General features: G+C 40.2%; 1 protein-coding gene across 6 annotated transcripts in view; it reads right to left on the minus strand.

Annotated features, from left to right (window-relative positions):
• CD96 (CD96 molecule) overlaps positions 1 to 14,854 on the minus strand; it is an 86,885-nt gene that overhangs the window by 29,771 nt on the left and 42,260 nt on the right. For 2 of the 6 annotated variants that reach the window (XR_011428851.1, XR_011428850.1), the window contains exons 6-9: positions 13,014 to 13,104; positions 10,772 to 10,960; positions 3,116 to 3,208; positions 1,838 to 2,015 (exon numbers count right to left, since the gene is read on the minus strand). Coding sequence is in view for 4 of the 6 variants with exons in the window: in XM_014732898.3 (XP_014588384.1) it covers positions 3,116 to 3,208; positions 10,772 to 10,960; positions 13,014 to 13,104; positions 13,776 to 13,817 (415 nt within the window). In the remaining 2 variants the exon portion in view is untranslated. Of the gene's footprint in view, positions 1 to 1,837; positions 2,016 to 3,115; positions 3,209 to 10,771; positions 10,961 to 13,013; positions 13,105 to 13,775; positions 13,818 to 14,854 lie in introns of all 6 variants that reach the window. The other 4 variants (XM_014732898.3, XM_014732899.3, XM_014732900.3 and 1 more) reach the window with 2 other exon arrangements.

Below are 14,854 nucleotides of genomic sequence, written 5' to 3' on the forward strand. Positions count from 1 at the left end.
AAAACAGTCCTGAGGTCCAATGCGGTGGGACCTCATTTTAAGGCGGTCTTTTGATTCTCCAGAAATGTCCCAACTCTACCACCTTAGTGAGACAATAGATCAGGTAGCATTTTTCTACTTCTTAGCAAATATGTTTATCTGATTGTCCTCTCTTTCTCTAATACTAGACCTATATTAGATTCTAGGCTCCTTGAGGGTAACAACTGTTCTTTTCCTCTCCTTGAATTTCTCACAGAAATAAGAGTGGTGTTTGGTCTGATAGAAACATTTAATGTATGTCAACTAACCCCATAGAGAACTCAGCTAGAAGAAATTCATGTCTGCTTTCAATGGGCAGAGTGTATATGTCATGAGGCATGATCATTTTTCTCTTTCCTTCTCTATTGTGTTCTCAGCACCTGGAAGAGCACCTGGTACATGATAAATAACCAATAAATATTTGGTGAATGAATTATGGCAGTTCCTTTCTAAAAAAATGCTCTATGGGGTCCCTGCCCCATTTCCTAAGGGATAACATTTAGAATCCTTAGGCTGGAGCTTGAGGCTGTCTTTCTTCTGCATTTTCCAAGTTTCATCCCCGCTTCTCTGCTACCCAATCCCACCGCTCTGACCCAACCTTATCTACTCATATTTTCTCCAATTCCTGTGAACATCTTTGCCAGTGTGCAACAGCTCACTTTGTGCTCTTTTAGAATGTTTTTCAAGCTCTCAAGTGAGTCAAATAAAGACAACACACCCTTCAGGGATCAGCTTGTTTCATCTCTCTTACGTAACATCTGACTCCATAACCCATAGAGACCTTTCCGTACTCAAAGCTTCCGACTCACTGGTCTGTCCCTCTCCCTGAGTGTTTTAATTCTATAAGATGCAGCACCTTTCACCCTACGATTTCGAATTATCATTTTCACGTGTGCATGGCATCTGTCTCCAATTACGCTGCAACCTTTTGGAAGGCAGGGCAAATTATCTTTTTTTTTTTTTTAACAACATGGAGTCAGTTAAATGATGTCTACTGAAGGAATATTATTCTCATTAATTGTCTCTCTTTTTTCTTTTTTGAGGAAGATTAGCCCTGAGCTAACATCTGCTGCGAATCCTCCTCTTTTTGCTGAGGAAGACTGGCCCTGAGCTAACATCTGTGCCCTTCTTCCTTTACATGGTATGTGGGACGCCTGCCACAGCATGGCTTGCTGAGTGGTGCCATGTCCGCACCCAGGATCTGAACCGGTGAATCCTGGGCCACAGAGAAGCAGAACATGCAAACTTAACCGCTGCACCACCGGGCCGGCCCCTCATTAATTCTTTCACTCATTCATTTATTCAACTAATGTTTTTTGCTTGCCTACTCTGTGCTAGGCATGTGCTAGGAGGCAAAACAAATATGCTGTCTGTCCTCATGGAGTGTTTAGATAAGTTGGAGAAAACACGGTATCGAATGTGGTGAGGACTAGATTTAGAGTCAGAAGACTTTGGTGTGAACACTAACTTTGTCACTTAGTAGTTGTGTGATCATTTAAGCTCTCAGCATCTCAGTGTCCTCCTCTGGAAAATGGGAATGGTAACGCCTGCTCTGTCTACCTCTCATAATAATGAAGATTAAACCACATTGAATTTTATGTGAAAATATTTTTTAAGTGACAGGATACAGTAGTTGTGAAGTGTTCACAAATTCTTTGCTACTCATCCTTTCAAGAAGTGGAGGCTACTTCTCCTCCTCTTGAGTATGAGCTGGGCTTAGTGACTCACTTCTAACAGAGAGAATAAAGCAAAATCAATGGTGTGTAATTTTGGAGACACACCATTCATAAAAAGGCAATGTGGCTTTTGTCTTGCTTACCTTATTTCTTGAATTACTTGGTCTAGGTGGAAGCAGCTGCAATATTGTGAGCAGCCTTATGGAGGGGCCCATATGGTGAGGAACAGATGACTGAAGCCCCAGTCAACACCTTGACTACAACCTCATGAAAGAACCTGAGCCACACCACCCGGCGAAGCTGCGCTGGGATTTCTGACCCCTAGGAACCATGGGAGACAATATATGTTTAATAAGTTGCTAAGTTTTGGGGCAATTTGTTATGCAGTAATAGATAACTAGTACACAAAGTACTATGGAGATTTTAGGTATTATTTTTGAATATGCAAATATATGTTGAATAAAGAATCTCATTATCTACTATAGTTTACTGCTGAATGACAAGTTAGAAGTGGAGGAAAAAGCAGCTTAAAAAAAGATAAAATTACAAAAGCTTAAGAACCGGGAAAAATCAGATGGATGTAAAACTTCTGACAGGGGATTTGCAGGCATTTCTCACTCTGCCACTTGCTTCATTTTCTGAGAGGTATCAACTTGTGACAGTGACTGCAGGCTATGTGCCAAAGGCTAGGGGCTGAAGGAATTGTTCATTCCTACTGACTGCTTTTGTTTTGTTTTATTCCATTTTCAGTTCTTATTTTGAGCTAAAATTGGTAAGTTTAATTAAATAAGAAATGAAAACTATACTTCTAGAATACACATTTTTTTTGTATTAGAGAAAGTCCCCATGGTTCTTTGTTAAACACAAAAGCTATGGACATGGGAATTTATGATTTGTTTGCATCAATGCCAACTTCTGAAAGTCGCTGCCATCCTTTTGCCATAGTAACACTGACCCAGCCTGACCTCCATTACTAATCATGCCACTGCGAGGCTGAATTCACAGTCTCTGCCAGTCAACTTTGTCAAAATTAATTTGAACCAGAACAAATTTTAATTTAAAACTATCTACCTACTCTGGTCCACAGGATCCCCATTTACAATCAATTTCTTAAACACCCCACTGAGAACACAGCTGTGGATGAGGACTGTCAATTTATTAACCTATTTAATAATAAATACAGAATTTAAATTTCTCACTGATTATTTATTGACCCTGATATTGCCAGGACTTCAAGTGAAGGGCTTTGGAAGCTGTATTAACTCTTGGAACCATGAGAATAGTTCTTAATGTGTGTATCTAAAATGTCACAGATTAGAAAAGGGCATGAATCATACAATATACTAAATTTTTTAAATCAGTTTACTTGGTTAAAGGATTAATAGCTCATAGAAAGTAAACTAGTGTGAAAACATTCTCACTTGTGGGTGACGTGCTGCTGGCGGGAGAAGGTTGGGTGCCCAGGGCAGATTCTGTCCCACTGGTTGGAGGATCTGTTGGAGGGTCCGCCAAGCCTGAAAGGAGGAAACAGACATTTGAAATGAACAAAATATTGTAATAGAAAAATAGAGCACTGACTTAGTCGCCCCCCCAAATTTTATTTATTCATCTGACAAGTCATTATTGAGGGTCTTTTATGGGCGAGGAAGTGGGATATAACGGTAAATGAGAAAGACATGGAGCTATCATTGAGGAGCCAACAGCCTAGAAAGCAGATGGGTAGCCCAGTACCACGCTGACTGCTGTGACAGTGGAAGTTCAGGGGGCCACAGACAGGCAAAGGAGGGCACCAATCAACACTGGGAAGTCAGGGAAAGCTTCCTGGCGAAAGTGACATTTAACCAAGACCTGGTAAGACAATCATAGCAGCTAATATTTTGAAGTCTTAGGAAAATAACCATATAGTTTACAAATCTGTAGACTCACAAATTTTTTTTTTCCTTTGAGGAAGATTAGCCCTGAGATTACATCTGCTGCCAATCCTACTCTTTTTGCTGAGGAAGGCTGGCCCTGAGCTAATATCCGTGCCTATCTTCCTCTACTTTTTATATGTGGGACGCCTACCACAGCATGGCTTGCCAAGTGGTGCCATGTCCTCACCCGGGATACGAACTGGCGAACCTCAGGCTGCTGAAGCAGAACGTGCAAACTTAACCGCTGCGCCACTGGGCCGGCCCCTCACAAAAGTTTTTTATCAGCAAGAGAAGAAATAATAATACAACTATCCAATCAGATGTCACATCAATGAACCTAAGACTGATGATATTACTATTATTCTAAAACGTTAATTTTTGTCATATAATTTTTATTTGGCTATAACTTTTCTCCTTGTGTGTGCAGGTGTGGGTGGGAATGAAGAAGAGGCTAGAGCACATTGTTTTACTTATAATATTTTACATTCCTATTGATTCCTTAAAGCCTCCATTAGTGTACTGTGAATCAGTCTTATTAGCAGCATAAAACAACTTACAAATGCCAAAAGGACCTATCGACTTTAGGAACATGTGGGTTAAATATAGCTACACGATTTCAAGGCTAGAGGATTTTGTGATTTTCCAGATATAATGGCACTGGGTATAGTGTTATACATCTCATGAACTGTGTCAATTATTTGGATATTTAGTTACAAATTATGCTATTGGTTCTATTCTGAAATTTACTTTAAGAGAAAAGTACATATTATTTATAAGTTATGTCACTCAACAGCACATAGCATATTGGAAGGAATTTGTTTTCTGCAATGTAGATGCACTATGTTTTATTCTCATGGTTAGCAGTGTTGTTATCGCTCTCAGGTGTAGGTGGTACTCACAGCTGGCTCTGACTTGCTATCCTATAAATGGTTCCTTGCTGTTAGTGTCTGAGGAAATGGCAGGTAGTTGTATGTAAAGTATATGAATAGGTTGGCAGGATAACCATTTTCTTCTCCTCATGCCATCCCAAACAAGTTTGAACTCAGCATGACATACAAATCCAGTCACGATTTGGCCTCTCTTCACATCCAACTTCATTTCCTGATACTCCCTGCCATCTTATACATCTGTGTCAAGTCACACCCTCAAGCCAAAAGGTGATACTTTAACCCAGTTTCCCAAACCCAATATGCTCCCCATGACTTCTTGGTCTTTGTTCATGCTATTTCCTGCCCCCAAACTCTTGGTAGGTCTGCACCTCCTCAAACTTGGAGAAGCCTAGGGATCGTTGTAATGTGCTCATAGTGCTCAATGTTTACCCTGGCAAAGGCCTTATTATTCATTGGGTATGCCTCTTAAGAGGAGCAATTGTTTCACTCCTCACTGTGTGTCTGGTTCCTCACAAAGGTAAGTGGATGAATGCATACAAATTCATTCTTAACAATAAAAGAAATAAGACTAACTTTAAGTACATACCTCGTTGCTGGTGCATCATAAACATCATCTTACAAAGTAGTAACCGTAATAAGATGGAGCATGGACTGGAAAGATAAATGATGCCTAGATGTTTTTCTCTGTAACCGATTAGAACAGAGATTGGCAAATTATGGCCCAAGGTCAAATCCCACCCACTGCCTAGGTTTGTAAATAAAATTTTTTTGGAACACAGTCATGCCCATTGGTTTATATATTTCTATGGCTGCTTTTGTACCATAATGGCAGAGCTGAGTAACTGTGATAGAGACCACATGGTCCACGAAGCATAAAATATTCACTATCTGGCAGATAAAAACAGAAAACAGTTTGCCAATTCCTGGAACAGAAGATGTTGATAAGTTTGCTCAATCCTGGATTTCTATAATGAAAACATTTATTCTCCTTTTATTGAATATTTCTATTTTAGGATGTTATTCTGCCATATTTCAACACCAAACATCTTTGTAAGCTGAGGAGTTCTTGGTACACAAGCGCATTAGGAAGTTGTTACTGCAAGATTCGCATTTTGAGATGAGCTCTTTGCCCTGTGACAAAAAAAGTTGCAGCTTTCAACATGAAACCTGAGGCCAAGAGTCCTTCTGGTTTCAGATTGACCTATAAAGTAGAAACTCTGCCTTGGTCAAAATAAAACTCGGGATGTGGAGAAAGGAGTGGCTAAAACTTAACAGGGAAAAATTATTTCCCAAAACTCAAAAGCAGACTTTAGAAGAAACATGTCAACCAGTTTCAGCCCATTACATTTACCATAACGCTGTAAGGGGTTGAGCTGCTGGCCTAAAGCAACTTCTTCCATTCCCATTCCATTCTTCACTCTGCAGCAGGCCCCACGGAGCTCTCAGGACCACCCCTGGCAGCAGTGGCCATGTGTCTGTCCCACAAGGGCCAGGTCAATTCTAGGGCTTCCTCAGAGCTTGAATCAACACTTAGCTGGTCCAGCTAGAAACAAACCAAATCCCAGAGCTAGCTTCTCAAAACATGTCCATGGCTTCTCTTAGGAGCTTGTTAGAAACGCAGAATCTCAGGCCTTGCCCCACTTCCCTGACTTAATGAATCAGAATCTGTGTTTTAGCAAGATCCTTGGGGATTTGTATGTATATTAAAGTCCTTTATTGCTACTCCAGGATCCCCAGGATCAGTCATTGGTGTGAAGGAGATCATGAAATAAGAAATATTTGTCTGGCATATCCTAGCTCAATATTCAGTGGTTCTCTTGTCCCACTACTGATAAATCCCTTTTTAATCCTCTCTGCATATCCCCAAATACACAGGAACATTCAAAGCCACACTCACGCAACTCATCAACCCTTAACTCTTTCTTTCTATCCCAAAGGTCTTGATCTCAACAGTTACAGTTGGAAGTTCATTTAATACCCAAATCTCCATCAAGATTGATGGCAGCCAGGATATTACCCACCTCAGGGGGCAGTTGCACTCAACTTTGAATGAAAACAAAACAAAACATCTCCTCCACTTCAAAAAGAAACAAACAACCCCCCCAACTCTTTGAATATGCCCCGAATTTGACTCTGTTGTGCTACAATTTTAGACATTCTGATAAGCTGGGCTGACAGGGCAGGATATTTTTGGAATGGGCTTTAAAAAAAATTCAGTGTTGGGGCCAGTCCAGTGGCATAGCGGTTAAGTTTGCGCATTCAGCTTTGGTGGCCTGGGGTTCTCCAGTTCGGATTCCGGGCGTGGACCTACGCATGGCTTCTCAAGCCGTGCTGTGGCAGGCGTCCCACATATAAAGTGGAGGAGGATGGACATGTATATCGACTCAGGGCCAGTCTTCCTCAGCAAAAAGAGGAGGATTGGCAGTGAATGTTAGCTCAGGGCTAATCTTCCTCAAAAAAAAAAAAATTATTGTTAACTCACAGGAATCTGTAGGCCCTGGGACTCAAATAGCTGCCTGATGAGCCACTGATCACTCCACCTTGACCCCTTCCCCTTCTGAGTTTTCTAGAATGAGAATTGCTAAGCGCTGAATTTCCTGGGAGTCTTGGTTGAGAAGGGCAACTTAGAGGGCTGTTATTTTGCAGCCTTCCAACATTATTATTCTTCTGTGAGAACAAAAGAGAGCAAAAACTCCTCTCCTTGTCTCACTAAATCTCCTTCCTGCTCTGTAATATTCTGAGAATGTCTCAACTTTAGTGCTCAGAAGAGACAGATTTTTCTTCTGTATTTTCATCTCAGTATCTGTCAACAATAATAGCTTGGTAGGGCAATGACTCTTGCACAAAGCATCTGAATTATACTCCAGAGTTCATAAGGCACGCAGTGTTTCTTCCACAGGCAGAAAGAATGTTTGGAAGTGAGTGTTTAAGAACTTTTAACAAATAGGGAACTATGACACAGTGATGCCATTGCTTTACAGAGCCTCAAATGCATCTTCCAAATCATTCACAGAGATCAGAATGTGATCAGAATGTAAGCTAAAATTTTGGGAAACTGAACTCTTTAAGATTTATTTCCTTTAATATTTGATAATAAAGGATAAAAACTCATTTGACAATTTAAAATTAACCATCTGCTCAGAGCCTAAAATTATGCTAGATCAAAAGCTGTCCGGTAAATTGGAATTATGGTGTGCTTTGGGTATCAGAATCAATACTCTCCCTTATTACCCTAAAAATATTCATTATTTTCTGATCTTAAAGCCAAGCACAGTTCAAGAGAATGAAAAGATAAGCCACGGACTGGGATGAAAATACTTGCAAAAGAAACATCAGATAAGGGACTAATATCCAAAATATACAAAGAACTCTTAAAACTCAACAATAAGAAAGCAAACAAATTGATTAAAAACTGAGCCAAAGACTTTAACAGACACAAAGAAGATACACAGATGGCAAATAAGCGTATGAAAAGATGCTCCATATCATGTGTTCTCAGAGAAACACAAATTAAAACAACAATGAGATACTACTACACCCCTATCAGAAGGGCCAAAATCTAGAGCACTGACAACAGAAAACGCTGGTGAGGATATGAAGCAACAGGAACTCTCATTCATTGTTGGTGGGGATGCAAAATGGTACAGCCAATTTTGGAAGGTAGTTTGGAAGTTGCAATCAAAAGTAAACTTACTCTTACCGTATGATCCAGCACTCATGCTCCTGGGTAGTTACTGAAAGGAGCTAAAAACTCCTATCCACACATAACCTCCACCTGGATGTTTATAGCCACTTGGTTCATAATTGTCAAAACTTTGGGGCTGGCCTGGTGGCGCAGTGGTTAAGTTCGCACGTTCTGCTCTTGGTGGCCCAGGGTTCGCCAGTTTGGATCCCGGGTGCTGACATGGCACCGCTTGGCAAAAGCCATGCTGTGGTAGGCGTCCCACATTTAAAGCAGAGGAAGATGGGCAGGGATGTTAGCTCTGGGCGAGTCTTCCTCAGCAAAAAGAGGAGAATTGGCAGCAGTTAGCTGGGGCTAATCTTCCTCAAAAAAAAGAAACAAAAACTTGGAAGCAACCAAGATGTTGTTCAGTAGGGGAATGGATGAATAAACTGCAGTACGTTATTATTATTTAATGCTTAAAAGATCTGAGCTATCAAGTCATGAGATGACACGGAAGAACCTGAAATACATACTACCAAGTGAAAGAAGCCAATCTGAAAAGACTACATACTGCATGATTCTAACTATATGATGTTCTTGAAAAGGCAAAACTCTAGAAATAGTAAAAAGATCTATAGTTGCCCGGGGTTGGGGTGGGGAGGGAATGATGAATAGGCAGACCACAGAGGATTTTTAAGGCAGTGAAAGCACTTTGTTTGATACTGTAATGATGGGTACATGTCATTATGCATTTGTTCAAGCCCACAGAATGTACAACACCAAGAGTGAACCCTGAAGTAAAACATGGACTTTGGGTAGTTATGATGTTTCAATGTAGGTTCATCAATTGTAATAAATGCACCTTTCTGGTAAGGATGTTGATAATGGGGGAGCATATACATGTGTGGAGGCAGGGTACATGGGAAATCTCTATACCTTCTTAATTTTGCTGTGAACTTAAATTGCTTTCAAATAATAAACTCTTGGGGCCAGCCCTGTTGCCTAGTGGTTGAGTTTGGCTCATCCTGCTTCAGTGAGTCCAGTTCAATGTCCAGGCAGAGATCTACACCACTCATCAGTGGCCAGGCTGTGGTGGTGACCCACATACAAAATAGACGAAGACTGGCACAGATGCTAGCTCGGGGAGAATCTTCCTCACCAAAAAAAATAGTAATAATAAATGAAGTCTTTAAAAAAAAACCAAGCACAGTTTTAACATCAGAAAATACTGATTTTTTAAACATGGTTCTGTCTGTGATGAAGACAGCATTCTCCTGGGGAATTTGAGGTTGTTCAGGCTTTAGCTTGTGACTTTAGATTCTGCCAAAGCTACTGGCAAAACTATGTGAGAACTCGTTACCTTCACACTGTTCCCAGACTCCAGCCCTGACCATGTGCAGCCTTCTAGGAAGGAGGCGCAATTATTTCTGAGGGAATTAGACAAAGTAGAGTAGGGATGTTTCACTGTAAACCCATGACCACTTCTGAATAATTAAGTCAAAGTTCGCAGGATGACGTATTCCTGCACATGCATGTACACACCTGCAGGATTACAGAGATGATGCCACTGCCCCCGTATCAGAATGGCGACTGCTTCTGAGAAGTGGGAATGGATGTGCCCGGAGCCATATACCCTTCTGCACCCAAGCGCCCGCATTTGTGACATGGTTGGGCAGGACCCAAGATGCAGACTGTGGCCTTGGAACAAAGGCCTTTCCCTCATATTTTGGTTTTTGTGAATATATTATAGACTACAGTAACTCTGAAAATAAGAAGGTGGTAGAAGATGCTAACGGTCCTGCAGTGTCGTAATGATGATTTGGCAATCTGTTTAAGTTTTATAGGTATTACTTTACTGTTATATATGCATATTTGACAGCTGTCATCACAAACTTCTATTTTTTTTATAAGTAATCTGTTGTCATTGCATGTTTTGAGACATTTGTTCACATCTTTTACACAGTAAAATCTCCATTATTTGATCTGGCTCAGAGTAGTAAATATTCTGCTTAATCAATTGTTGTAATTAAGTAGAATGATCTTACACATCAATTTTCAAGTCATAAAAAGTCACCTATGTGCCAAATTCTGTGCTTAAAACTGTAGGTACAAAAATCATTAAGATACAGTCCCTATTCTTGGGGTATTAATCTCATACATGGTTTATCCATTCCTAAGTATTAAAATTACATATGCTATATAAAATTGAAAGTTTTTGATGACTCAGAGCAATTTTAGGATTGTTAAAATCTCCCCTGATCATTAATGTATTGACGTTAATTTTCACTATATGGTAGATTAATAAAAATGCTAGTTAGTTAAAAGTTATTAATTTAATTTGAGCAAAGAATTTGCTGCATTCGCCAGAAATAATTCTTAGGAACAGGAATCAGCTACTTTTCATTTGAAGAAATTCTTTTCAGTTGAGTGTCATTTGTCAAAAACGTTTGCTAATTTGAAATTTAATAATTTTGAGTCCTGTAGAGAGAATTTTCTGAGATTAAAATATCATGTAAATAATAAGTATTCTATTTGTTCCGATTTGGAAATGCTCTGATTTAAGGGCAGTCTTGGCCATCACTTGTTGACCTCATTAAGTAGACAACTCACCCAAGGAAAAAGTGATCTTTTTGGATGAGATATTCCACACTTTATTTCCAGGGGCTGGAGACAGAGCCGTACACCAGATGGTCAGGTTGTTTGACTGGGCTGGTTTATTACCATACACCATTGTCAAAACAGACTTCAGTTCCAAAAATCCGCCTTTGCCTTTCCTTTCCTCATTAGTAATGTATCTTCCTACAAGACAGATAAGAACAAGGTTAATCACCGGTGTTTTCTGTACAAGCCGGACACTGATGCCAGGCATGGCTGGAGGTGGTTTGACTTATGGTAATGTAGAGTCTCACGTGGACAGACTGCAGCTTCTGTGCAGTGAAGGTTTGTTCCATCAGGCCTGGAATCAACCTGGACTGCTCTGCTCAAGCTCCTGCCTGGCATTGATCCATGGTCAAGGTGTGAAAAGTGTTGATTAACAGTGTTGCTTTGTTTGTAACCATGGATGCAAGAGGTCTGGGGTAGGTTGTCCTAGCTCACCAGCATTGTTTATTGATAATAGTGAGATTGATGATCTGTACCTGGTCTGGGTGAGAACCTGGAAGGGCTCTGCTGTCTAGTCTGGGTACATAGGACTGTGCCTAAGTGACTAGTAAAATATAAAACAACCTCAGCCCAGCCTGTTTTGGGCTCTCCACTTCTGAGGTGTTCTGTGCCGTATTCATGGCTTCCCCTTACCCAGATCCCCCTTCCAGAGGAAGACAAAGGAGCCCCCGAGTGACTTTGCTGGACCGCTTGCTCTAAACGCGTGCAGCTGATGCACGTCCTCATTTTCACAGTGTCGCTATACGGCATCCTCTTCCTGAAATAAGGGAGCCTTATCACCATTTTGGGTCCTGTGAATCTTCTTTAGAAATAAAACCCTGTTTAACTGCCCCTGTTGGTATAAACTCCAAATAGCATATCTGACAGCAGGAATTAATGTAAAACCATCTGTCGCCATAGGCCAGAACTTTCCGAACTCTCAGAGCCTCTTTACATTAAAGGTTCTAAGTGCTTGTTCTGAAGTCATAACTTGCCAGAGTTAATAACTAAACGTAGTTGTATGCTGGTAGAATTCTGACCACACTGTCTGGCCTCATGAGCGGGAGGGTAATGGTTACGCCAAGTCAGGGCTTACTTAACAGGAGAACATATCTATAATGAACTTTAACAGATATTTTCAGGATTTCATCCTGTTGTTGTGGGTGAACTCTTTTTAAAGTGAGCTAATAACAAAACCAATAATAGTCTCAAAAGGAACCAAGTGGATCAATACAATCTTTCATCAACATAAACTTTTAATTTTATCAATTAAAAATAATAATGCAGAGCTGTGTGACTCAGTTACTGTTAAAAATATATTGATCTTCGGGGCTGGCCCCGTGGCCGAGTGGTTAAGTTCGCGCACTCCGCAGCAGGCGGCCCAGTGTTTCGTTAGTTCGAATCCTGGGCGCGGACATGGCACTGCTCATCAGACCACGCTGAGGCAGCGTCCCACATGCCACAACTAGAAGAACCCACAACGAAGAATGCACAACTATGTACCAGGGGGCTTTGGGGAGAAAAAGGAAAAAATAAAATCTTTAAAAAATATATATATATATTGATCTTTGAGGAAAAATGACTCGAGACAAGAGAAGGGCTGTGTCCCAGGTAGGGGACAGCTGGGATTTTTCTGGCAAAGGTTGTCATGTTTACCACATGTGAAAAATACGGCTTTGTGCATTCTCACCCGAGCTTGTCTCAGTGCGTGTTCCTGCTCCAGGAACTTTTAATCCTTCTGGTGGACAAGTTCCTCATCACAGAGCCAGGTCCTTTATGTACACCTCCTCTACCCATCTCTATCCTACCCAGATCCTTACAAAAAAAGTTAAAATTATTTCCTTGTTGATTTAAAGCAGTGGTGCCAAGTTAGCTGAACTAAATGAAATTATTCATAAATATTTTGAATTAGACTTTTTTGCCCTCATATAAGTGATCTGCTTTTAATAACAGTTAATTAAATAAAACGTTAGTGTTTATATGAGAGTTGACAAAGTCAATCGTATTCCTTACATTCTGGAAAATGTTACTCCCCATCCCCTTGGAGGAGCCAGATGAGGTGTCAGAAGATGGCATCTGGTAGGCAAGATGTTTTTCTTGGAATGAAAATTGTTCTTAAATGCCAAGATCAGCTTGGACAACCACTATTTCTATTGTTCTTTGGTTTTTTTCTTTCTTTGCCAATCCCTCTTCCATTGGCTGATTTCCTTACCTTCTCTTTCCCCTTGAGGAAAGCTTCTGTCTGTAAACCATGTGAGATTTGCTGTGGGAAATACATTCCTCAGTGAGCAGTTAAATATTCTCTGGGGGTAAAGACAGAGCACAAAAAGGATTATTTGCAAATTCAGAAGAAATTGGTGCCCCTTACATCTCCACCAATCTTCACACGAGGCTAATTGGCAGGCAACCATTTTCTCTACTTTTAACAAGGCAATGTTTACCTTTAAGAGGTTGTATAAACCATACATAGGCTGTCTCCTATAGATATGTTATAAATTAATGGCTAGAATCCTAGGTCAGCTTAAGAAGCATCTAGGACTATACTAATGTTGCAAGTCTGAATTCTGGGTTCTGGAAAAGGGAAATCACAACTTGATGAAGGCAGAATAAGATAGGACCAAACGGAAACCAGAGGATGGAAAGAAGAGGCTCTAACAGGAAGAGGCCAGAGAAGAATATTTTGTTAGACTAAAAACTAAAAGACATCCACACTTTGGTTCTTTCCATTCCCCAAATAATGTAAAGTACTGTTTGTAGCAACAACCACAGAAACCATTTAATATAAATATCTCGCTTTTGACTCATAAAGAGGTTTCCTAACTCATTTTTCATTTTATCATCTTACCAATCCTATAGGGAGGGTAGGACTTGCATTATTCTCACCATTTGACAGATGGGGAAACCAAGGAACAGAACCACAGAATGGTTAAAGGGAGTGGAATGTAGCTGATGGCACAGTTGGGAGCTGTGTTACCTCAAATCCAGTCCAAGCTATTTCCTGGTAAACCACATTGTACTGAAAAAAGAAAGAAACAGAAGAACAGGTAGCTTATGCTACAAAACCAGAAAGTTAGATGTGGAGTTAGTTATGCTTTATTTCCTACGCTATGTTTGTTCTTTGTGAGACGGTGGTTCCTTCAATAGAGTGGTGAAAATATCCAGTATGACTTATTGGATCCTTGTTATTTTATCTGAGACACTGCAAAATTATAATCCTGGATATAGTTACTTGTTTTCTCATCATGTGTATATTTTACAAATGACCCACCTAGTTCTTAGTTCTCAAATATTTTCCACAATTAATGAATATATTAGTTAAATAGTAAAGAACAATTAACTGTACGTAATAGTTGGTGTGCCAATTTCTCCACCGACTAATTATGCCCGAAGAATCTGGTCCTGAGCAGGGCTGGGAAATCAAACTTAAGGATACTGAGTAACGTTTTTCTGGGGAGATGCTACTGAGGTGCAGTTTAACATCCCTCATTTCATCACTGCAAAAACCCCAAGGAAATCACGAGACTTTCCAAAGAAGCTATCTGCCGTTTCCCAGATTGTGGTAGCAAACACTGCAGCTCCCAGTTTTCCCACCCATTCAGCACTCAACAATGGGGCGACATGCATCCGGCAGGGATGCAGGTCCATGAAATTATGTCACTTTCTGTCCTAGAAAATTGAGAGCAAAATCAGATCCCCTAAAATATATTCTTATTAAGTAAAGGAAAGAGAATTCAGTTTACTTAATCCAACAAAATGCCAAAGATTGATGTTTATCTCCAGGTGGTCTGTGAAGGGATGTAAGACTTATAGAAAATAAAATGTTAAAAAATAGAAAGTTGTAAAGGTTTGTTTCCTGTCAATACCTTTAACCACTCTTATGATTCATTTCCTCCGTGCTCAGTTAACCTACCCAGAGATGGTGACATGGTAATACCAGGAACAATCGGGGGTTCCATTATGTTACAAAGGCATCTGGCTCACTGAAGAATTCTCTTGTCAACTTAATAAAAATGTTAAAAAGATTTAACTCCTGTGGATTCTCTGAATTCAGAT

This window comes from Equus caballus, chromosome 19, assembly GCF_041296265.1.
Source record: "Equus caballus isolate H_3958 breed thoroughbred chromosome 19, TB-T2T, whole genome shotgun sequence".
Taxonomy (NCBI): Eukaryota; Metazoa; Chordata; class Mammalia; order Perissodactyla; family Equidae; genus Equus; species Equus caballus.